This window comes from Aethalodelphis obliquidens, unplaced genomic scaffold, assembly GCF_003676395.1.
Source record: "Aethalodelphis obliquidens isolate GAN/ISIS:26980383/991018 unplaced genomic scaffold, ASM367639v1 scaffold38, whole genome shotgun sequence".
Taxonomy (NCBI): Eukaryota; Metazoa; Chordata; class Mammalia; order Artiodactyla; family Delphinidae; genus Aethalodelphis; species Aethalodelphis obliquidens.
The window spans coordinates 6,976,621-7,001,435 of NW_020837982.1; the positions used below are offsets into that span (position 1 = coordinate 6,976,621).

General features: G+C 41.3%; 1 protein-coding gene across 1 annotated transcript in view; it reads right to left on the minus strand.

The window, feature by feature from the left end:
- SMG6 (SMG6 nonsense mediated mRNA decay factor) overlaps positions 1-24,815 on the minus strand; it is a 234,938-nt gene that overhangs the window by 204,585 nt on the left and 5,538 nt on the right. The window contains exons 4-8 of the mRNA XM_027130542.1: positions 24,454-24,564; positions 21,128-21,234; positions 20,806-20,884; positions 12,602-12,712; positions 12,022-12,234 (exon numbers count right to left, since the gene is read on the minus strand). Coding sequence (XP_026986343.1) covers positions 12,022-12,234; positions 12,602-12,712; positions 20,806-20,884; positions 21,128-21,234; positions 24,454-24,564 — 621 coding nt within the window. The remainder of the gene's footprint in view (positions 1-12,021; positions 12,235-12,601; positions 12,713-20,805; positions 20,885-21,127; positions 21,235-24,453; positions 24,565-24,815) is intronic.

Sequence of the window (24,815 nt, forward strand, 5' to 3'; positions counted from 1 at the left end):
CTGCATTTAGACAGTGGGTTGTCAGTTTGTGAATCATCAAGCCTCATTGTTCACTTTGGTTAGAAAGCGAAAATTGCAAAATCAAGCCTAATAGCTTAAAAGAACACCGTAACAAAGATATGTCAGTAACAACTACCACCACTGTATGAGAAGTTACGATATGCCACTCATTGCTCTTTACATGTATTATCTCATTTAGTCTATAGTTATCACCACCTTACAAATGAGGAAACCAAAGCGCAGGCAGATTAAGGAACATGCCCAAAGTCTCACAGCTAGTAACTGATAAAACCAGGACTTGAACTTAGGACTTCCCAAAACCCAAGCTGTTAACTCCTGCACTATCCTGCCTCTGACATACAGAATGCTGGACAAAATTAATGAAAGCTAACAAGCTTCCAAACCCTAAAGAAATATAATGGACTTGCAGGCAATCACTCATGGAAGGATCTCCCAACTCCCAAGTCCAATAGTAATATAAAAAAAAAGCAAAGGTGAATAACAGTGTGTATGATATGCCACTAATAGACAATCATATATCTGTCTTATATATACAATTTATATTACATATAAACACACATATACTATACTATCCCATTCAAAAATATTTCTTGGGCTTCCCTGGTGGCTCAGTGGTTGGGAGTCTGCCTGCCAAGGCAGGGGACATGGGTTCAAGCCCTGGTCCAGGAGGATCCTGCATGCTACAGAGTAACTAGGCCCACGCACCACAATTGCTGAGCCTGTGCTCTGAAGCCCATGAGCCACAACTACTGAGTACGCGTGCCATAACTACTGAAGCCCATGCACCTAGAGCCTGTGCTCTGCAGCAAAGAAGCCACCTTTGCTTCTTTGGTGAGAAGCCCGTGCACCGCAACGAGGAGTAGCCCCCACTCGAGGCAACTAGAGCGGGCCCGCGTGCGGCAACGGAAACCCAACGCAGCCAAAAATAAATAAATAAAACATTAAAAAAAATACATTTCTTTAATTAAAATATTTAAAAAGGCAATCACTCCTCTACTAGATCTGTCAATCTCTATTCCCACCTTCCTAGAAACCAACCCTAACATAACTGCCTAGAAATTTCTCCAACAAGAATCCAGCTTTCCAAACAAGGTCACCAACTTCCTATGCCCAGGGGGCCTCACATTAATCCCTTATGCCCCCAATTTATTACTAGCTCAAGATGCTGCCTCATGAAATGGATCCTTTCAGACTCAATCTTTCAAAAACAATAATCAGGGGGCTTCCCTGGTGGCGCAGTGGTTAGGAATCCACCTGCCAATGCAGGGGACATGGGTTCAAGCCCTGGTCCGGGAAGATCTCACATGCCATGGAGCAACTAAACCCGTGCGCCACAACTACCGAGCCTGCACTCTGGAGCCCACGAGCCACAACTACGGAAGCTCGCATGCCACAACTACTGAAGCCCACATGCCTACAGCCCGAGCTCCACAACAAGAGAAGCCACCGCACTGAGAAGCCCGCACACTGCCACGAAGAGTAGCCCCCACTTGCCACAACTACGGAAAGCCCGCACACAGCAATGAAGACCCACCGCAGCCAAAAATAAATTTATAAAAAACAAAACAACAATGAGCAGTCCTATTAGATGTCTAACGTTTCTTGAACTCACTCTTCCTTATTGTTGTGGCTTGAGAAGTTTCTCTTTATGCACAAGAGACAGGGCATTATGGTGTCACTCTAACTGTGCTACTCTGATAAAGACCAAGATACAGATAACTGTGTTGACCATAAATATTAGAATACCACTTTCCCAACCAGATTCTAGGTTAAAAATTAGGCATGGATTTTCCTCTTCTGATATCCCAAGATAATGGGCATTCGACATTTCCAATCTAAATGCTGTGCCCTATAAAAATATGCAGGAAGAGCATACCCTAAAATGTTTTATTTATTTATTTTGGCTGCGCTCGGTCTTCACTGCAGTGTGAGGGCTCTCTAGTTGAAGCGCACGGGATCTAGAGCACGTGGGCTCAGTAGCTGTGGTGGATGGACTTAGTTGTGGCATCTCACTGGGATCTTAGTTCCCCGACCAGAGATCGAACCCAGGCCCCCTGCATTGGGAGCGTGGAGTCTTCACCACTGCACCACCAGGGAAGTCCCCTTTAAAAGTGGCTATCTCTAGGTGATAAAACATATTTATCTGCATTTTCAAGCTTTTTTACAATAAGCATGTGTTGGCTTTGTGCATTTTTAGAAGTGATAAAAATATGAAAATGAAAAGAGCTTTGCCCTTCTTGATTGAAGCCATTAGCAATTTCCTCCAACCACCAAGACACAAAGAGACACTAGTACCTTCTCCAGGTTCGAGCTCAGAATGCCTAAAGCACCATCTAACAGAGCAGTCCTCAAATTTTAATCAGCAAACTGTGGGGCAAAAAATTCAGTCCACTTTCACCCTACCAAATTTAATGAATGGAAGAGTATTGCTTTTGTTGAATTAACAATGCAGATGTGACAAGTAAACAATGAGAAATTCCAGAAACAAAATGTTATTTCCAGAATCCAGAAGGATATTATACAGGACCAGCCTACAGATCACCACACACCCACGCGTCCACAGCACCAAACAAGAAAGTGGTTCCTGCAGAAGGTTCAGTCCTTCCACCACTCCAACTTTCTCACGTTATCCTCCAAACTCATCACAGATTTAGATACCCTGCAAAGCTTCTGCTGTGTCACACCACCTCTGTCTTTGCTCGGGCTGTTCCTCCTACTTGGAACACTCTCTTCTCACTCTCCCTAGTTAACATTTCCAGGAAGCCTTCTGAATTCACCCTCCCTTTCGCCACCACAACCCACGCCTCCACCAGGATTGGACCAAGTGCCCTTCTCTGTGCTTCCAAGGCACCCAAGACATACCTCCCTCATTACACTTACGCGATACAGTTGGTCCTCATTATCTGTGGATTTCATATTTATGAATTCACCCACTCACTAAAACTTATTAGCAACCCCAAAATCAATACTCACGGTGCTTTCACAGTCATTTGTGAACATGTACAGAGCAGCAAAAAATCTTAGTCTCCGCATAAGCACATTCCCAGCTGAGATCAAACAGGTGATTTCTCTCATACTTTAAACTAGTGTCCTTTCTGGGGCCTACTTAGTGCCACATTTTCCACATCTTTGTGCACTGATTAAAATGGTCCCCCAAGCGCAGTGCTAAAATGCTATCTAGTGTTCCTAAACACGAGAAGGCTGTGATGTGCCTTAATGAGAAAATATGTGTGCTAGATAAGTGGCTTGGGCATGAGTTATAGTGCTGCTGGCCATGATTTCAATGCTAATGAATCAACAATATATTAAATAAGGTGTCTTTAAATAGAAGCATACATAAAATAAGGTTATGTACTGATCAGCTGATGAAAATCTTGTAACCAGGGGCTCACAGGAACCTAACCTTGTATTTCCCTTAGGAGCAATGGTTCAGAACCTACTAATTCAGTGTCTATGGTGACTTTACAGAACATAACTACTGCAAACAACAATAAACTGTATACTGAAACATTCTCTTTATGTAGCCATTCCTTCCATTCACCCAGAGGTTGGTAAAGTAGGCCCACAGGCCAAAGCGAGCCTGCCACCTGTCTTTGTAAACACAGTTTTACTGGAACACGGCCATGCTCGCTCATTTACATTTTGTCTATGGCTACTTCAGCACCACAACAGCAAAGGTGAGTAATAACAGAGCATATGGCTTGCAAAGTCTAAAATACTTACTATTTGGCCTTTCACAAAAAAAGGCTGCTGACCCATGCACTAGACTCTAAACTCTTTTCTTTTTTTAAATTTATTTATTCTTGGCTGTGTTGGGTCTTCGTTGCAGCACGCAGGCTTTTCTCTAGTTGCAGTGAGCAGGGGCTACTCTTCATCGTGGTGTGCAGGCTTCTCATTGTGGTGGCTTCTCTCATTGCAGAGCATGGGCTCTAGGCACGCAGGCTCAGCAGTTGTGGTTCGTGGGCTCTAGAGCGCAGACTCAGTAGTTGTGGCACACAGGCTTAGCTGCTCCATAGCATGTGGGATCTTTCTGGACCAGGGCTCGAACCCATGTCCCCTGCATTGGCAGGCAGATTCTTAACCACTGTGCCACCAGGGAAGTCCCGACTCTAAGCTCTTCGAGGAAACAACAATGTTGTACTCATCTTTACAATCTTAGCACAAAGCTGGCACAATAGGACAGGTAAACCAAACTTCAGTCTGATTAAGCACTGGACCCAGAATACAGCCTTCTGCTCTAAGAAGTCCGGGGTAACTGCATTAAATTCCAGATCTGATTAAGTCTTGAAAAAAAGATACTATGCAAAGAAATAAAGTAAATAATGGAATGTGACAAAAGGATGAGGAGCAAAAGGAAAAAGACCAAGGCAAACAATATCATTTGGTGGGTGAAATAATCTGAGAGATTCAAATAAGGAAAGACCCAATAACAGGTATTAGTAGCTACTGAGGTCCAGTCCAGTCTGAACCCTAAAACATATTCAGAAGAGTCAAAGAGAAGGAAGGTTTCGCAAGAGCTTGGCCAAATATACAATGACATTTCATTTGTCTAAAGACATATTTTCTACACATAGCACCACGCATGTTGTACATATAACAATCACAATGGGTTGAGGAAAATGCCGGGAATAGTAAGCCAAATCATGCCACAATAGGAGAACTCACAGAAGTGTGAGAGACAAACATCTATCAACAGCTCATTCCTCCCCAGCAAACAGACACATGTTACACTGCATTCAAGATGTTGATAACAGAGCAATCAGGTCTGAGAACATCCTCAGCTGTTCCATCAGAGACTCTCACCTTTCAGTATGAACATTATTTCTGAAGCCATCAATTTAATATCCTTAGATTAACTCACTCTCAGCAACAACTCATTTGCTAAGCAGTACCCTTTTCTGATTTCCAAAGGGAGTTGAGACATAGTGGAAGGCACATCCACTAAATAAAGAATGCTTGGAACCCTGTCGACACTGAATTTGAGTGGCCTAGCTGACAGAGAGAGTTAAATGCGGGGCTCAATAGTTTCAGAGGATGCCACTTACAGCTGAGGCTGGCAGTCCCTCCCCAGGTTGCATGTTCAACCCAAACCACATCTCAAGGCTGAAAACCAGCAACCCACAAGCTAACCTCCTGCAGCCACTCAGAGAGAGAGCAAAAGCTCACGCCTGGCAGAGACAGGGCAAACCAGTTTGGAGATTACTATCATGACTAACAACCACCCGAAGCCAAATTTTCTGTTTCTTATTCATGGATCTGAATTTTAGCAGTTTGTGCTAGAAACTCTCCAGGAGTTGTCAAAGGAGCAACTCCTATCAAGGCTAATCACTCAAAAAGGACAACTGAAATGAACACGCAAGTAAAGCACAACACACATTTAATTACACAGATAAATAAATGGCACACACCTTTATAATGAAACATCATGCAGCCACACTACTAAGAAAAGACACTCTTAGACAAGTGGAAACACAGTCAGTTCTGCTACAAGTTTGTTTTGAAAATGTCTATCTGTTCCATCATGATCAACATATTAGGGAACAATTTGAACCTAACACCAATTTTTCTTTTGTTCAGGAAAAACAACAGGTAAACACAGAAAACTCCACCCAGGTGAACCGAGTTGCACAGGAACACACAAAACACACACACACACACACACACACACACACACACACACACACACAAACATCCACCAGCTACTGCAGTTCACCATGTAAACTTACATTCTGAACCACGCCTATCCCCATCTGGTGTTATACCTGCCGGTCCAATTTCAAAAAACCCTCCTTCCATCACTTCATAATAACTCACAAGCAGCAATCCTTCCAAAGCCCACTTCTACAAGCAAACCTCATGTCTTTTTCAAGATAGCGTCTACATACTTCTTAACCAATGAACATGTATAAAACTGTACAACTGCTGTATTAGGTTTATATCTTTTTTTTTTTAATAAGTCACTGAGGAAGTTTTTGAGTGTTGTGCTCCTAACTCCATTTTCCCTGTAAGCTCTGTAGTTTTTATTGTGCAATTGTGTATAGCAGTGATTTTTAGGAATGCATGTGTTACCTTATAGGAGAACTGACTGCATGTCCAATGGATAATTCAAAAAAGCAAGCTGTCGGACTTCCCTGGTGGCACAGCAGTTAAGACTCCACACTCCCAATGCAGGGCGCCCGGGTTCAATCCCTGGTCAGGGAACTAGATCCCACATGCATGCCACAACTAAGAGTTCACATGCCCCAACTAAGGAGCCCGAGTTCTGCAACTAAGGAAACCGCAAGCCGCAACTAAAAGAGCCTGCCTGCCGCAATTAAGACCCAGTGCAACCAAATAAAGAAATAATTTTTTTTAAAAAAGCAAGCTGTATATCAGTATATATAGTATAATCTCATTTTTGTTAAAAAAATATATTTCACGTGTCTGCAGGTATGTATGTATACATACACACCTATAAATGTTTAGAAAAAGGTCTGGAAGAACCTACATCAAATAGTTAATAGTGGTATCTCTGAAGGAAAGAACACAAGTGACTCTCATTTTAAACTTTATGTACATTTTTGTTTAATTTAGATACAGTGAATTGGTGTTACTTCTGCAATTAAAAGAATTCCCTTTAAAAAACAAATAAATCAAAAAATAAGAAGAAGAAAAAAATTTTTAAAACAAATAAATCTGTTCTAATAGTAGAAGTGTTGAAAAGAGTGATCATTACACAATCTGGTTATACGATCCCCTGTTTAAAAATCCTTAATATTAGATATCCAAACTCCTCAATATTTATGAATAATCTGGCCCCTCCTATCTTCTCCAGCTTCATCCCTCACTTTTCCTCCCCTCCTTTATGTGCTCAACTAAGATTTATTTAGAATCTTCTTGCAGGCAATGGGGATAAGGCAATGGGGATAAGGCAATGAGCAACCAGATACAGACCCCACCCTCACAGAGGCTTGAATCTAGCAAGGGAGAGGCTTTAACCAACAAGAACAAAACTGCACCTAGTTTTTAAGTAACTGTAAAATTACTTAATCACAAATATGGCATTACAAAGGGGAAGCAACCAGGCTCAGGGATCAGGAAAAGCTCCCCTGGAAAAGGGAAGTGGTATTTACGCTGAGAGTTTAAGGAGAAGCAAAAATGGAGCTGATAAAGAGAGAAGAGCACTGCAGGCAAAGAGAATGTGCCACAGCCAGGGGCCAGAAAAGAGCTTGGGCCCTTCAAGGAAGAAGCCAGTATACCTACAGAACAAGAACAAAGCGGGGAAGAGGGTACACGATAAGGTCAGAAGCAGCAGAGACCAAATCTTGCAGGGCCCAGTAAACTACTTTAAGGATTTTGGACCTGATTCTAAGAGCAAAGAGAACCAACTGAAGACTTTCAAATAGGGAAGTGACGTGACCAGAAATGTGTATTTGAAAGCTCATTTGGGTTACTGTCCAAAAAGAAAGGCCTAAGAAGGACCAGGAATAAATGTGGAAGGGTCATTAAGAACTTCTTAATAGTGTGTGGATTACTGAAATAATGAATGATAGCTTGTACTACGATAGTGGTAGTAGAAATAGAAAAAAGTAGATAGATTCAAATTATGTTTAGGGGTAGACCAAACAGCTCTTGATACTGACTGGATGTGGGGTATAGGAAAGGAAGGGGTAAAGGATGACTCAAGTCTCTAGCAAGAGCACCACTCACATCCTAGCCTCCAGCCATACTGAATGACTTGCAGCTCCCTAAGCCTTCAGCCATACTGAATGACTTGCAGCTCCCTAAGCCTTCAGCCTGAGAGTGGAAATGCCCTTACATCATCCTTCAGCTACAAAGTGCCTCCTCATTCTAGCCTTACCTAACCATGCCCATTAGATGCTTTAATTTATGCTCCATAGCCTCTCAGCCTTGCCTTTATCACAGCACTTGGCACACTGCATTATAATATATAATATAATCGTATGTTTCTGTCTTCCCCACATGACTGAGTGCTCCCTAAGGTTAAAAATCATTTTTGGTTGTTTTAATCTCTGTATCCCCAAAGCCTAATTACTCAAACGTCTGTGAATAGATTCCCACTTCCCATCAACTGTATGTTCCTATTGCAGGGAACAGAGAAAGCAAGCTAAGTTCTTGGGGCCTGCTGTATGAAAGAAACGGATATGGGGGCTTCCCTGGTGGCGGAGTGGTTGCGAGTCCGCCTGCCGATGCAGGGGACACGGGTTCGTGCCCCGGTCCGGGAAGATCCCACATGCCACGGAGCGGCTGGGCCCGTGAGCCATGGCCGCTGAGCCTGCGCGTCCGGAGCCTGTGCTCCGCAACAGGAGAGGCTGCAACAGTGAGAGGCCCGCGTACCGCAAAAAAAAAAAAAAAAAGAAAAGGATATGGGAAGATGGCTTGAACCTGAGAAAGCAGGTAAAACAGGAAGTGTGGTTTCCTAACTGGATAAACAGAGAGCTATGAAACTGCAGCCTTCTTCCTCAAGTGCTGGTAGTATAGAACTAAAAGCCCAAACCCAGAGATGTAAATTTAAAAAAAATTAAGGATGGTGTATGTACCCAAGGATGATGTATAGGCTGAAAATATATAAACAGCTTCAACAATAGTTTAGAAAACAAATTACCACATTTTACTCTGCACACATCTGTGATCATCTGAAATTTTTACTAAAAATATACTCGTATGTTATTTGTATAATTAATAATAAAATAAAAAAATGTAATGGATCCAACGTGCAGCTCCGAGAAGCTACACACTGAATAAAAACACATGCCATATGATCCAGCAATCCGACTCCTGGGCATACATCCAGACAAAACTCTAATATGAAAAGATACAGGCACCCCAATGTTCACAGCAGCACTATTTACAAAAGCTGAGACACTGTAGCAACCTAAAAGTCCATCGACAGATGAATGCATAAAGAAGATGTGGAAAGGGTGTGGTGAAAAGGGAACCCTCCTGCACTGTTGGTGGGAATGTAAATTGATACAACCACTACGGAAAACAGTATGGAGGTTCCTTAAAAAACTAAAAATAGAACTACCAGATGACCCAGCAATCTCACTCCTGGGCATATACCCTGAGAAAACCATAATTCAAAAAGAGACATGTACCACAATGTTCACTACAGCACTATTTACAATAGCCAGGACATGGAACCAACTTAAATGTCCATCGACAGATGAATGGATAAAGAAGATGTGGCACATATATACAAAGGAATATTACTCAGCTATAAAAAGAAACAAAATTGAGTTATCTGTAGTGAAGTGGATGGACCTAGAGTCTGCCATACAGAGTGAAGTAAGTCAGAAAGAGAAAAACAAATACCATATTCTAAGGCATACATATGGAATCTAAAAAAAAAAAAGGTACTGATGAACCTAGTTGCAGGGCAGGAATAAAGATGTAGACATAGAGAATGGACTTGAAGACACAGGGTGGGAGGGAGAAGCTGGGGCGAGGTGAGAGTAGCATCAACATATATACACTATCGAATGTAAAACAGTTAGCGAGTGGGAAGCAGCAGCATAGTACAGGGAGATCAGCTCGGTGCTTTGCGATGACCTAGAGGGGTGGGATAGGGAGGGTGGGAGGGACGGGATATGGGGACATGTGTATGCATATGGCTGATTCACGTTGGTGTACAACAGAAACTAACACATTATTGTAAAGCAATTATACTCCAATAAAGATCTATTTAAAAAATCACTTTCCTTTTCAAAAAAAAAACATGTGAGAGAGATATATATATATATATATATAATGGAATAGTACTCAGCCATAAAAAACAACGAAATAATGCCATTTGCAGCAACATGGATAGACCTAGAGATTATCATACTAAGTGAAGCAAGTCAAAAAGAGAAAGACAAATACCATATAATATCACTCATATGTGGAATCTAAAATATGACACAAATGAACTTATCTACGAAACAGAAAAACTCACAGACGTAGAGAACAGACTTGCAGTTGCCAAAGGAGAAAGGGGTGAGGGAGGGATGGATTGGGAGTTTGGAATTAGAAGATGCAAATGGATATAGAATGGATAAACAACAAGGTCCTACTGTATAGCAGAGGGAACTATATTCAATATCCTGTATGAAACCATAATGGAAAAGAATATGAAAAAGAATATATATATATACATATAAATGAATCACTTTGCTGTATACCAGAAACTAACACAACATTGTATATCAACTATAATTCAATAAATTTTAAAAATGAAAAAGAATAAAAATACAAACTTACAAACACATTGCTTAAAAAATAAATAAAACACCTAATGGAAGAGAGAAAGCTATAAAAGATTAATTATAACTTTTATGAGAGATACTCCCTAAGCTTGAGGCCAAGGCCAAAGAAAGCCATAAAATGCTTTCTCAAATTGTCATTGTTGCTTTCATTTTAAAGACACACAGTGGAGCTCATCAACAGAACAATTTATCTCTTATTCAAATAGGCATCCAGTTTGGGGTGGTAATATTCAAACTAGAAGAGGCAGTAGTGAGGGATTCTACCATAGCAGCAACCCCTCTGAAGCACCTTGATGTACTGGGGCCCCAGGTACACCATGACATATAGGAAGTTGGTAGTTTCATTTATAAGCAATGACTGCTTTCCAAGTCATCCCGAAAACAGCTAGAGACTAAAGATATAGGAAGATAAATGGAAATTTTAAATTAAACCCCAAAGGACAAGTCCTCCTATCCCACCACCTCTGACTCATTCTTAGACAACCATGCCTCCAACTTCAAAGAGGAAACAGAAATCATCAAAAGGCCCTCACTCACCTTCCTCCTATAATACAAACTTACCTGCATCCCCAATTATCTGTTCCTCCCTGCCCTCAAGCACAAGAAAGAGGGGTTCTCTTACCTTCTTTCAGGCTAATCCCCTCATTTGTGCTCTGGATCCTACTTCTTTCTCATCAACTGCAAGGACTTCTCCCTGCCATCTATCTCCTTTCTTTCTTAGACCTCGAACCTATTTATCATTATGTTCTTTCCTTGAGCAGCTGAAGCAGCTCTCTCATGACTTCAGTACCATCTATAACAGGATGCCTTCAAGTATCTTCATCTCTGGCCTAGATCTCTCTCCTCAGCTTCAGATATCCGCTAGCCTCTAAATATCTCCACGTCAATGTCCTATAGAAATTCCAACATGTCCAAAACTAAGCTCATCATCTTTCTCCTAAAACCAAGACCATCATTCACCCAGTTTCCAAATGAGAAACCTAAGTGTTACTTTTGATTCCCTCTTCTCCCTCAGCTCCCCATGTCCAATCAAGTCCTTTGGATTTTACCTCGTTAATATACTTCTGTTCACTTCTCCCCATCTGCAAAGCCATTTCCTGGTTCAGGTCCTTCTCACTTCTCACTTGGATTACTGTAGCATGCTCCTACTCTTCTTATTTCTGTCTTACCCTTCTCCAAATTTTCCACAAAGCAGCCAGAGTCATATTTCTAAAGTGCACATCTGAGATTTCCCTATTTAAAGCATTCAATAGCTCCCTACTACCTTCAGGATAAAGGTCAAATTACTTATTACATGACCCTTCAAGGCCTGGTCCCAGATTACCCCACCACCCACTCCTCTATAAATTTTACCCTCAAGGCACAATGAACCCTCCATTTGCAGTTTTCCAACTACTGTGTCCTCTCCCTAGCTTCAAAAATCCCACACAGAATCCTACAGCATCATATTGATGACTATAAACCCAAAGCAACAAGAAACTGTCATCCTATACAAATCCTAAATTAATCTTCACTTAGAAAAATTACTTTTACTAAATTCTACAGTGCCACATAGTGGTGAGAGAGGGAAGCGAATAGCAAAGGTAAAGGAAGTGTAGGCGGAGGACATAAATGAGAACATCAAGGAGCCTGAAGTGATCTGCCTTTCCTGAGATGAATGGGAATGTCTGTGCAGTGCTCCATGGTTGCATGTACCAGAACACTCACGCTTACTCAGCTAGTCTTGCTCATAACATCACCCTCAGGAACTTACATCACTGGGGCTCAGGCTGCCCAGCCCATTCTCCTGCTCAGAATCCTTCCCAGACTCAGTGCCCTGGGAGGACCGGGGATGGGATGGATGAATCCAGATCTCCAGGCGAGTGGTGTCATCTCCAACATGCCGGAAAGTGGATTTCTTTGCTTTCCGCCATTGGTCAGGGCTCAGTTCCAATTCCTCGTGTTGCTTCTTTTCCATCTGTTCTGCCTGTACGACATACAAACATATAAGCTCAGACTCTCCTGGGATTCAGCCAATCAAGAGAAGTGCTCATCTCACCTGAGTTTGTTGCCCAAGAACTGTAAAAAGTAAAGACTTTGCCATAGTTCCACAGTAGCAGAGTATCATCTGTTTTGTCTCATAAAAGTTATTAATTCTGTAAACCAGATGCTGTGGGCCCTGGAGAGCTCTCCTAAAGCTGAGTTTCGTTCTGCATAGAGACTGACTGACTCCCATCAGCACAGCCCGAGGGGACCCCTTCAGGACATTATCAGTCGTTTCCTTAAGGACACAGAGACACTAAGAGAAACACATTCTTCTAGGAAGGAATGATTCTGCCTGCATCCCCACTCACCTTCCGTTTGGTCTCTTCAAACAAGCTCATGAGACTCTCCTTGGCAGTCAGGATAGGGTTGCTGGCAGCTAGACTGCGCATATAGTAATAGACGGCATCAAGCTTCCTCCTCTGCAGAAAGAGGTCAGAGACAGAGTCAACCAGTTCTCTTCTGGACTCCAGCCTGAGTCAGCAGACCCAGGAAACCCTACCATCCCTCCCAACCTGTGCTCCAAGCTGTGAGGAGTTCCAACATGAAAATGAGACAACTATCCAGGGGAGAAGGCATGGCGACTACATCAGAGCTCTCTTCTTGCCCACTACTATGTCTTACGTGTAGAGGTACTCGTAAAGCCACATGCTCAAAAGCAGGAGAAACGAATAAAGAGCCTCACAAAATACGAAACCAATTATGCTTTCTTTTTAGAGAAAGAAAATGTTCAGCATGTACTAATTATTGTTTTTAAAACATTATAAATAACAATGGCAATATCACTGATTAAGCATAGCTAAGTGTGAGGTGAATGATCAGCACTTCATAGATATTATGATATTATTTCCAAACCTAAGGAAACTGCCCCACAGGGATTACTATTCCCGTTTTAATAATGAAGAGATAGGGGCTCAGGAAGATTATTACATAACTTGCCCAACAAGGTCTCAAAGCCAAATCCCAGATAAGCTAGTATTTGAACCTAGGTCTGCCTGGCTCCTAAGTTTATGTTTTCACTACAACATACTGACTCCACGAAGAAAAGGAAACAAACTATTATCCAATGCATGCAGCAAATAAATACTTCAAGTCCATTTTAAAACCAATTAATAAGTAAAAGAAAGGGAGAGGGTCAGAAAGAAGGAAAAACACTGAAATAAAGGGGGAAAGAATATCAAAAAGCCTTTCTATCTTTCTATCATATACATTGTTACCTTTTCTGTCTCAAAATGCACCTAGACTACTACTTCCCCCTCTCCCCAGCACCTACTCACTCTTTAAAAGTCCCATCTTGCATTCATCTAGCATGGTTAAAGGTGTACATTCTAAGCTCAACTGCCTGAGTCTGAATTTGGTCCTGCCATTTATTAGGTATAACCCTAAGAAAGTCAACCTAGAAAGGTTTCCTTATTTGTAAAATGAATACATTCACCAACATATATGGCTCCTGAAAAGATTAAAATTCATATAATATATACAGTTTAACAGAATATCTGGTACTCAGTTTCAGTCAGTTAAGTGGGAGCTATCTTTAATGTTATTCCAATTACACCACTCATTTGATTTTACAGTATTTTATCAGTTCTACAATGATTGTTTTCTTTTCTTTTCTTTTTTTTTTTTGCGGTACGCGGGCCTCTCACTGCTGCGGCCTCTCCCGCCGTGGAGCACAGGCTCCAGACGCGCAGGCTCAGCAGCCATGGCTCACGGGCCCAGCCGCTCCGCGGCACACGGGATCCTCCTGGACCGGGGCACAAACCTGTGTCCCCTGCATCGGCAGGCGGACTCCCAACCACTGCACCACCAGGGAAGCCCTTTTTCATATTTTAACATCTCTGAAATCAAGATACAACTCAATCACTATCTATCATCATGTCTTATTTTAATTCACATTCTTCTTTCTTAGTGGTATAGGAAATGATGTATCTAACAATCAATTGCATCATATTGCATCAAGTCTAATTTGTATCATTGTCTATACACCTCAGTTGTCTTCTCAACAATGTTTCCTTTCAGGACAGAAACCATATCAAATATTTACCACTCACAGCACCTAGCAAAGCACTGTGCACAGCATGTTCTCAGTAAATACTAGAGATCCACTGAATGAAAGGTTACAGAAAAGCTGAGAAAGTGATCTTAAAAGACAACTGGGGGCACTTTTCTGGTGGTCCAGTGGCTAAGACTCTGCACTTCCAATGCAAGGGGCATGGGTTCAATCCCTGGTCAGGGAACTAAGATCTCACATGCCGCTTGACATGGCCAAAAAAACAGACAACTGGGTTAACACAGAGACAGAAAAGGAGGGACAGAGGAAAAGAACTTGAAAAGAGTACTAACTTAGGTAAGAGGTCCATGAAAGAAACACATACCAATTTAATTAGTGTAGCAACAGACCACTGAGGGAAGACACAAGATTAACACTCAAGGGACTTCCCTGGTAGTCCAGTGGTTAAGACTCGTACTCCCAATGCAGGGGGCCTGGGTTCAATCCCTGGTCAGGGAACTAGATCCCACATGCCATAACTAAGATCCCACATGCCTCAACTAAGACCCAGCACAGCCAAATAAATACATATTAAAAAAAAAAAAAAAAAAAAGATTAACACTGAAAAATCAGTTGTATTTCTACACATTAGTAGTGAACAATCTGAAATATTAGGAAAATAATTCTATTCATAATAGCATCAAAAATAATAACATACCTTTATATGTTAGGAATATTTATATCTTAGGAATAAATTTAACCTAGGAGATGCAAAACTTATACACTGAAAACGACCACACATTTCTGAAAGAAATTAGAGAAGACCTAAATAAATGGAAAACATCCTGTGTTTGTGCAGAAGACAATACCGTAAAGATGTACATACTCCCCAAAGCAATCCACAGATTCAGTGCAATCCTTATCAGAATCACAATGACTGTTTGGGCAGAAATGAAAAAGCCGATCCTAAAATCCATATGGAATTCCAAGGAACCCCAGATAGCCAAAACAATCTTGAAAAAGAAAAACAAAGTTGGAAGACTCACATACCCAATCTCAAAACTTACCACAAAGCTACAGTAATTAAAACAACGTAGTACTGGCACAAAGGTGGACATATGGATCAATGTGAGAGAATCTAGAGTCCAGAAATAAACCTATCATACATCAACTGACTTTCGACAAGGGTGCCAAGACTATTTAATGGGGAAAGAACAGTCTCTTCAACAAATGGTGCTAGGAGAATTGGATGTCCACATGCAAAAGAACGAATTGGACCCTTACTTCACACCATATACAAAAATTAACCAAAAATGGATCAAAGACCTAAATATAAGAACTAAAACTATAAAAAATGTATCCCTGTATTTTCTTCTAAATAAATAAATAATAAATCTTAACTTTTGATTTGGTTAAGAGTTTCTTAGCTATGACATCAAAGCACAAGCAACAAAAGAAAAAATAGATGAATTGGACTTCATCAAAATTAAAAACTTTTGCGGGGAACTCCCTGATGGCGCAGTGGTTAAGACTCCAAGCTCCTAATGCAGGGGACCCCAGTTTGATCCCTGGTCAGGGAACTAGATGCCATATGCCACAACTAAGAGTTTGCATGCCACAACTAAGGAGCCCGCCTGCCACAACTAAGGAGCCCACCTGCCACAACTAAGACCCAGCATAACCAAATAAATACATAAATCTTGAAAAAAAGAAAAAAACTTTTGTGCATCAAAGGGCACTATCAAGAGAGTGAAGAGACAACCCATAAAATGGGAGAAAATATTTGTAAATCAAATATCTGATAAACGTCAGAATATATAAAGAACTCCTACATCTCAACAACAAAAAAGACAACCCAATTTAAAAATATGCAAAGGATCTGAAAAGACATTTCTCCAAAGAAGATATGCAGATGGCCAACAAGAACATTAAAAAATCAGTACTCATTAGGGAAATGCAAGTCAAAACCACAGTGCCATACAACTTTGAAGCAGTTAGGCTGGCTACTATTTAAATACACACACACACACACACACACACACACACACACACACACACCCAACAACAGAAAATAGTGTGTGTTAGGAAGGATGTGGAGAAACTGGAACCCTTGTGCACTACTGGTGGGAACGTAAAATGGTGCAGCTGCCAATATGGTGGTTCTTCCAAAAACTGAAAATACAATTATCACATGACCCAGCAATTCCACTTCTGAGTATATATTCAAAAGAATTGAAAGAAGAGTCATGAAGAGGTATCTGCACACTCATATTCATAGTAGTATTATTCACAATGGCCAAAAGGTAGAAGTGTCCATTGAGAGATGAACAGATAAACAAAATGTGGTATATACATACAATTGAATATTATTCAGCCTTAAGGAGGAAACTGACATGAGCTGTAACATGGATGAACCTTAAGGATATAACGCTAACTGAAATAAGCCAGTCACAAAAAGACAAATACTTTTAGATTCTATTTATATTAGGTAACTAGAGTAGACAAATTCACAGAGGTGGAAAGGTGAAGAAGGGTGGTTGCCAATGGCTAGAGGAAGGGAAAAATAGGGAGGTGTTGTTTTAATGAGTAGAGAGTTTTAGTTTTGCAAGATGAATAGAGTTCTGGAGAGTGATTGCACAACAATGTGAATGTACTCAACACTACTGAACAGTACACTTAAAAATGGGTAAGATGGGGGCTTCCCTGGTGGCGCAGTGGTTGAGAGTGCGCCTGCCGATGCAGGGGACACGGGTTCGTGCCCCGGTCCGGGAAGATCCCACATGCCACGGAGCGGCTGGGCCCGTGAGCTGTGGCCGCTGAGCCTGCGCATCCGGAGCCTGTGCTCCGCAACGGGAGAGGCCACAACAGTGAGAGGCCCGCGTACGGCAAAAAAAAAAAAAAAAAAAAAAAATGGGTAAGATGGGAATTCCCTGGTGGTACAGTGGTTAAGAATCTGCCTGCCAATGCAGGGGACATGGGTTCGAGCCCTGGTCCGGGAAGATCCCACATGCTGTGGAGCAACTAAGCCCATGCACCATAACTACTGGTGCGCTCTAGAGCCCGCAAGCCACAACTACTGAGCCTGAGTGCCACAACTACTGAAGCCCATGTGCCTACAGCCCATGCTCTGCAACAAGAGAAGCCACTGCAATGAGAAGCCCACGCACCGCAACAGAGTAGAGCCGCTCTCCACAACTAGAGAAAGCCCGCATGCAGCAACGAAGATCCAACACAGCCAAAAATTAATTAATTAATTAATTAAATTTTAAAAAATGGGTAAGATGGCAAATTTGGTTTTATGTGTATTTTACAATTAAGAAAATTTTTTTAAATTTTCTTAATTTTTAAAAAAATGGGTAAAGGACTTGAATAGACATTTTTCCAAACATCCAAATAAGCATATGAAAAGATGTTCAATATCATTAGTCATTAGGGAAATGCAAATCAAAACCACAATGACATACCACTTCACACTCACTAGATCTGTAGATGTCAACAAACTGATTCTAAAGTTTGTATGGAAAGGCAAAACATCCAGGATAGCCTACACAATATTGAAGGAAAAGAAAAAAGCTGGAAGAAAGGAAAAAAAAAAGTTGGAAGACTGACACTACCCGACTTCAAGATTTGCTATAAAGCTACCGTAATCAAGACGGTGTGGTACTGGCCAAAGAAGAGACAAATAGATCAATGGAACAGAATACAGAGCCCAGAAATAGACCCTCACAAATACAGTCACTCGATCTTTGACAAAGGAACAAAGACAATTCAATGGAGAAAGGATAGTCTTTTCAACAAATAGTGTTGAAAACAACTGGACATCCACATGCAAAACAAAGAATCTATACACAGACCTTACACCTGTCACAAAAATTAACTCAAAATGTACCGTAGACTTAAATGTAAAATGCAAAACTCTACAACTCCTAGAAGATAACACAGGAGAAAATCTAGGTAACCTGGGTTTAGTCATGCCTTCTTAGATACGACACCAAAAGCACAATCCATGAAAGAAAAAGTTGGCTAAGTTAGATTTCCTTAACCTTAAAAACTTCTGCTCTGTGAAAAACACTAAGAAAATGAAAAGAAAGCCACAGACTGAGAGAAAATATTTGTAAAACACATGTCTGATAAAGGACTGGTATCCAAAACATAAAATGAACTCTTAAGACTCAATAAGAAAACAACCCAATTTAAAAATGGGCAAAAGATCTAAACAGACACATCACCAAAAATACACAGATGGGAAATTAGCATATTAAAAGATGCTTTACATTGTATGTCATTAGGGAATTGCAAGTTAAAACCAAGTTTAACACAAATAGGATTTTGCACACCTATTAGAATGAGGAAAATCCAGAACACTGACAACACCAAATGCTGACGAGGATGCACAGCAATAGGAACTCTCATCCACTGCTGGTAGGAATGCAAAATGGTACAGCCACTATGGAAGACAGTTTGACAGTTTCTTCCAAAACTATATATACTCTAACTACACAACCCAGCAATCACACTCCTAAGTATCTACCCAAATGAGATGAAAGCTTATGTCCACACAAAAACATGCACACGAACATTTATAGCACTTTTATTAATAACAGTCAAAATTTGGAAACAACCAAGATGTCCTTCAATAGGGGAATAGATAAACTGTAGTACATCCATACAATGGAATATTACTCAACAATAAAAAGAAAAGAGCTATCAAGTCACAAAAATAACCCTAAATGCTAAGTGAAAGAAGCCAATATGAAAAGACTACATACTGTATGGTTCCAACTATATGACATTCTGGAAAAGACAACACTATAGAGACAGTAAAAACATCAGTGATTGCCAAAGGTTTGGGGGAAGGAAGAAGGATAAAGAGGTGGAGGTTGGAGTACAGGATATTTTTAGAGCAGTGAAAATACTCTGCATGATAATATAATGGTGGATACCTGTTATTATACATTTGTTCAAACTCAGAGTGTGCAACAGTAAAAGTGAACCTTAGTGTAAGCTATGGACTTTAGTAATATAATAACGTATCTATACTGGCTCATCAACTGTAACAAATGTACTACACTAATGCAAGATGTTCATAATACGGAAAACTGAGAGCTGAGGAAGTATATGGGAACTCTGCACTTTCTGCTCAATTTTCTGTAAACCTAAAACTGACCAAAAAAGAAAATTAAAGAAGAAAAAACCCACAATGAGGTATCACTTCATACCCACTAGGTTGGTCATAATCAAAAAAATGAAAAGTAACAAATGTTAGCATGAACATGAAGAAACTAGAACTCTCCTACACTGCCGGTGGAAATGTAAAATGGTGCAGCCACGATGAAAAACAGTTTGGCAGCTTCCCAGAAAGTTAAACGTAGAATTACCATATGACCCAGCAATTCCATTCCTAGGTACGGACCATAATTAATGGTTAATTTTGTTACATGAATTTTACCACAATTTTTATTAAAAGCCATTGAGGGGAAAATATTTTTTTAATTATATTTTCTAGTTAACAAGAAAAAAAACAATTCATTAGATTATTACAAAGAAGAAAAACTGGGAAAGGAGACAAGAAATGAGTGAGAAGGGAAAACAGAAGATGGATAAGAATAAAGGGGAGAGAAAAATAAAGTCACAAAGAGGGGTGAAGAAAAATCTCAACGCATATCACAAAGAGAATAGGACAGAGGTAAAAAGCAGAGAGACAGAAAGATTCAATAGATTCTGCAGGAAGTGTATCTGTAAACCACATTACTTAATCAACAATTTCCATCCATAAATAAGTATTAGGAATATTTTTGAATCTTTGTAGAATAAAAATATCAATTCAAACACTGTTTATTTGGGCAATGAATTTTACAGCATTAAGAAAACTCTCCCTGCTAATGAGCATGTTAGCTGCTTCTTAAACCTTTGGTACTTACCAGTGGCCCCTCCCCCTCTCCCTTGAAGTCAGCTTCCGCACTAGGAGCTCTGTCAGCTCCCAAGGCTCACCTTTAGAGGCACATTTAGAGGAGTTTGGTAAGATCTAAAGAGGTACAATTTGGCACTTACTGTGCTTCTGCTAAGGAGACTCCTTAGGTGAAAAGCTAAGTTGAATGAGGGGATGATCTGAGGAAAGGAAGGAAGGATGTACTTCAGACTAGTTGAGGACTTTAAAGGGGAGAGATAAAGGGAGCCTTATTTTCCTTCCAGAAATGAGTAACCTAGTTCAACCTAGGGAAGGGAAACAATACAAGATTCAGAGCAGAAACCCTGGTCAAAAACAAAGAGTGATGTTTGGCTGGAGAATAAGCATTCCCCTAGGAACTTAAGTGCAGTAAAAGTGGATTTAACTGAAGTGAGGGATCCCTGACAACTTACCTCTGAAAGTAACAGTAACAAAAGGAGTTTGAGGATGGGAGGCAGAAGGGGATATGCTTTGGGTTATAGTGTTCAGATGAAATCTAGCTCCAGGAGCTGATGCTATCAAAATTCATATTTCTAACACACTGCCTGCAAAATACTTCCCCATCTAAGATTTCTTACCGTATACACTGCCAGCAGAGCCAACTGGTTATAGGGGCGCCCATTCTTGGGAGCAATGTGCTGGGCTTTCAGGTACCAGCTGGAATAGAAAAACAGTAAAAAAAAAAAAAAAAAAAAAAAGTTCTCTATCAACACTTTCCCAATTCATCACCTGATAGCCCTTACTAATTAAGCTGTAACCTTGGAGTGGTAAAGCATGAGGCAAATAGGGTCACCTGTAGGACATATATATAGGAGGCAGCTGAGGTGGCCCATTGCTCTTAATAGGGCTTGGATTAAAGCCACACAGGGAAGAGGAGTAATGAACAAGAGGCAACAGTACCTGCGTGCTTTCCCGTAGTTTGTCGTGTCATTGGCTTGCTCCCGATACCTGGCAATATCTCCTTGGCAAATCATACATCGCTGGGCACTGATCAAGGCATATTTTACCTTCAGGAAAAACAAGCAGTTAGTAGCATATACCCAAGAAACTCTAACTTCAACCCCAAAGGACAGGGATGGGGTCAAAATAACAGAGCAGCATTCATAATAAGGCACCAGTCGTCCTCAACAAAGCAAAAAGTTTTCAGTCTAACCTTGACTAGAAAAAAAAGCCAACAATGTGATGCAAAATTTACTGAGAAAGAGTGCAAAAGGAAGGAGGTCATTCTTATGTCGAGTCCCAGCCAAGTGGAAGAAAACATTCTGACTCTCTTTGTAGTAGCTGTGTGATCTCAGCTAAGTCTTTGGGACTCACTTTCTTCATCGGCATATAAAAATACCTATCATAGGGAAACTGTAGGGAATAAGTGTAAAAATATAAATTATAAAGTGACATACAGGGAATTCCCTGGAGCTCCAGTGGTTAGAACTCGATGCTTTCACTGCTGTGGGCCTGGGTTTGTTCCCTGGTTGGGGAACTAAGATTCCACAAGCCACGCAGTGCGGCCAAAAAAAAAAAAAGTGATATACAAATATTAAAATAATTGTTTACTCTGTTCTTTTCCTACCATCATCTTTCTCTCCTCAAACTGTTAATACAACTGTATCGTGTTACTGCATTGCATCCCCTTTGCAAGACAGTAATAATTCCCTAAAACAATAAGTTACCCTTTAGCAAACACCTACAACGTGCCAGGACTGAGTAATACTACATATGTTTCCTCACTGATGGGCTTGGCATCTGTCACTCAATGAGAAAACAAAAGAGCAAACCCTTAACAATCCCAAGACACGTACCCAACCAAAACAACCTTCCTAAGGAACATCACTTCATAAGATATAATACTACTCCACCCACAGACAAGAAATTACCATGTCACTGAATAAAGTAGTAGATACTGACCCCACAGGAAGGCTCATTTACTAGCTAAGTGAGTAGCTACTGCACATCAGCCTCCTAACACATAACTCAAAAGTATGCCTCAGCAAAGTTATACATCACTACATGTCATACACCTTCAGAGTCCTGACTACTCCACACATTCTCCCTATGAATGAACACCAAGAATCCTTGGTATTTAACCGGTAAAGCACCAAGGAAACTGCTATGTTTCCACTCTACAGCCACTTTGCTACCTCAATGGGGGGAAGAAAACAAAAACAAATTCGGCCAAAGGCTCTCCACTATCCTCAGAATAAAGTACTAGATGGTCCAGCCTCTGCTGCTCACCTCTCCAGCACCACTTCCCCTCTCACTCTCTGTGCCTCAGACTAGGCTGTTCTCAGTTCCCCTATCACATGGTGCTTTTCCCACTCCAGGACCTTCACATGTACCGTTCCTATTGCCGAGGATACACCTTTCACCTGGCCAAGGTCTCCGGTCTTCAGCCTCAGCTTAACTGTGACTTCCTCAGGCCTCTATGATCCTCCAAGCCCCTTCACACCACACCCCCCAACATCCTCTGTGGAAGTCAATGCATCTGCAACTACCAATGCAACACCTGTACTCACCCCTAATCAAACTCCAAACTCTGAGAGCTAGGAACATGACTTTCTCGTTCCACACTGAATTAGGTGTGCCTAGAATGGCACCTGGCATGGAGGAGGGACTCAACAGATACTTGCTGACTAGTAATAGAACCTGTGCATGGCAATTCATCAGAAGGAGCAGAAAGGCAAGAGGAAGCCTCTGCTCCATAAATCACACTCCTTTCTCTAATGAATCAACCTCTTCCTCTCCCCTGGCCCTTTCCTCTCAACATATAATTACGCTAAAGTCTCTCCAAGCTTAGAAACAAACTTCTCTTGACACTATGTCTTTTTTTTTTTTTTTCGGTACGTGGGCCTCTCACTGTTGTGGCCTCTCCCGTTGCGGAGCACAGGCTCCGGATGCACAGGCTCAGCGGCCATGGCCCACGGGCCCAGCCGCTCCGCGGCACGCAGGATCCTCCCAGACCGGGGCACGAACCCGCGTCCCCTGCATCGGCAGGCGGACTCTCAACCACTGCGCCACCAGGGAAGCCCGACACTATGTCTTTTGACTACCATCTTCCCTTCTTGCCTTCAGAGCCTTAAAAGAACAGTCTAAGTTACCCTCTCATTATATCTGCTGCCCCACTTCTCACTCACTACAATCTGGTCTCCATCCTCTCCAACTAATACAACTCATGATAAAGTCATCCAATCCAATGGACAGTTTTTAGTAATCTTAACATTTGAGGATTTTACAGCACTTGACAATTTTACCCACCACCACCTTAAAAATCTGACCCCCTGCTCTCTGGCTAGCTTTCCTAGTTTCCAACTTCTGCTTCAACTATCACCTACACATTGATGACTTCTGAATCTCTATCACCAGCCCAGCTCTTTCTCCTGAGCTCCAGACACACCATAACATTCATTTGTTCATTTTCAAGCTCCTCCACCTAAGCTGATCCAAAACTAATCTCTTCCTTCCCAGCCTCTCTCCTAGGGCACAAAATGGGAGATGATCTGGTCTCCTCAGGCCTCCAATCTCATCATTTACACCTAACCAGCCAGCAATTCAATCCTACTCCCTTATATCTTTCCAATCTGTCTCCTCTTCTCCACCTCCACCACCTCTACCTCAGTTCAGGCCCACACCTGACCCTCCTACTTCTACTTCTACTCTTGCCCAAACTCATCCATTTGCCAGACTGACTGGTTCCAAGAACAAATCTATGCTATCCATTTGTTGAAAATCGATCAATAGCTTCTCACTGCTTTCAGGAAAAAATCCAAACTCTTCAGCGTGGCATGTAAGAGCTTATGATCCATCCCTTCCTACTTCATCAGCTTTACCTCCTCCAACAGCCCAATCCACATCACAGACAACAGCACGCTGACCTCTTATACTTTCCCAGCAAGGTATGAGTCTCTCACTGTGCCCTGTATCAAAACTGCCCCTTCCACTCCTAGTCATGTTTCAAAACTCAACTTGACAGTCTCTAAGAAACCTTCCTTGACCCCCACCAGTCTAAAGCAGATTCAATTCCTTCCATGCCCCTTCAACACTCTATATATGCCACTGCCGCAGTACTCATGACATCACGTTATAGTTGTTGGTTTAATTGGTCTGTTCCCCCACAGGGCTGTATTTTTTATTCTTGTATACTCAACACCTAGCATAGTGCCTAGCACATAACTAACACCAGATAAATACTTACTAAGTGAGTGAATAAATTTAAGATAAAGAAGCTGGCTTACTGTCTTTCGTAATGGCTTGCTGCGAATGGCAAGACCGTCCATGTAGTCCTCCAGTTTGAACTTGTAAGTAACCTGCAGCTTCTGAAGCAAACTATCAAAGAAGTCACTACCCTATAAAGAGAAAAAATAAGAATCAGCCAAATCAGCCTGTTCTGATCCAATCTACCCAGAAAGTGGGGCAAGTGACCCTTTCATAGCTTTGTTAATAATCAGCCATCTGATGTAAAAGGAGGCATATACAGTATTTAGTGGCCACCAACTAAGCACAAGACAAATTGATAGCATAAGCCTTTCCGTGGTTTTAAAGATATGAAAACACACACACACACACACACACACACACACACACACACACACACACA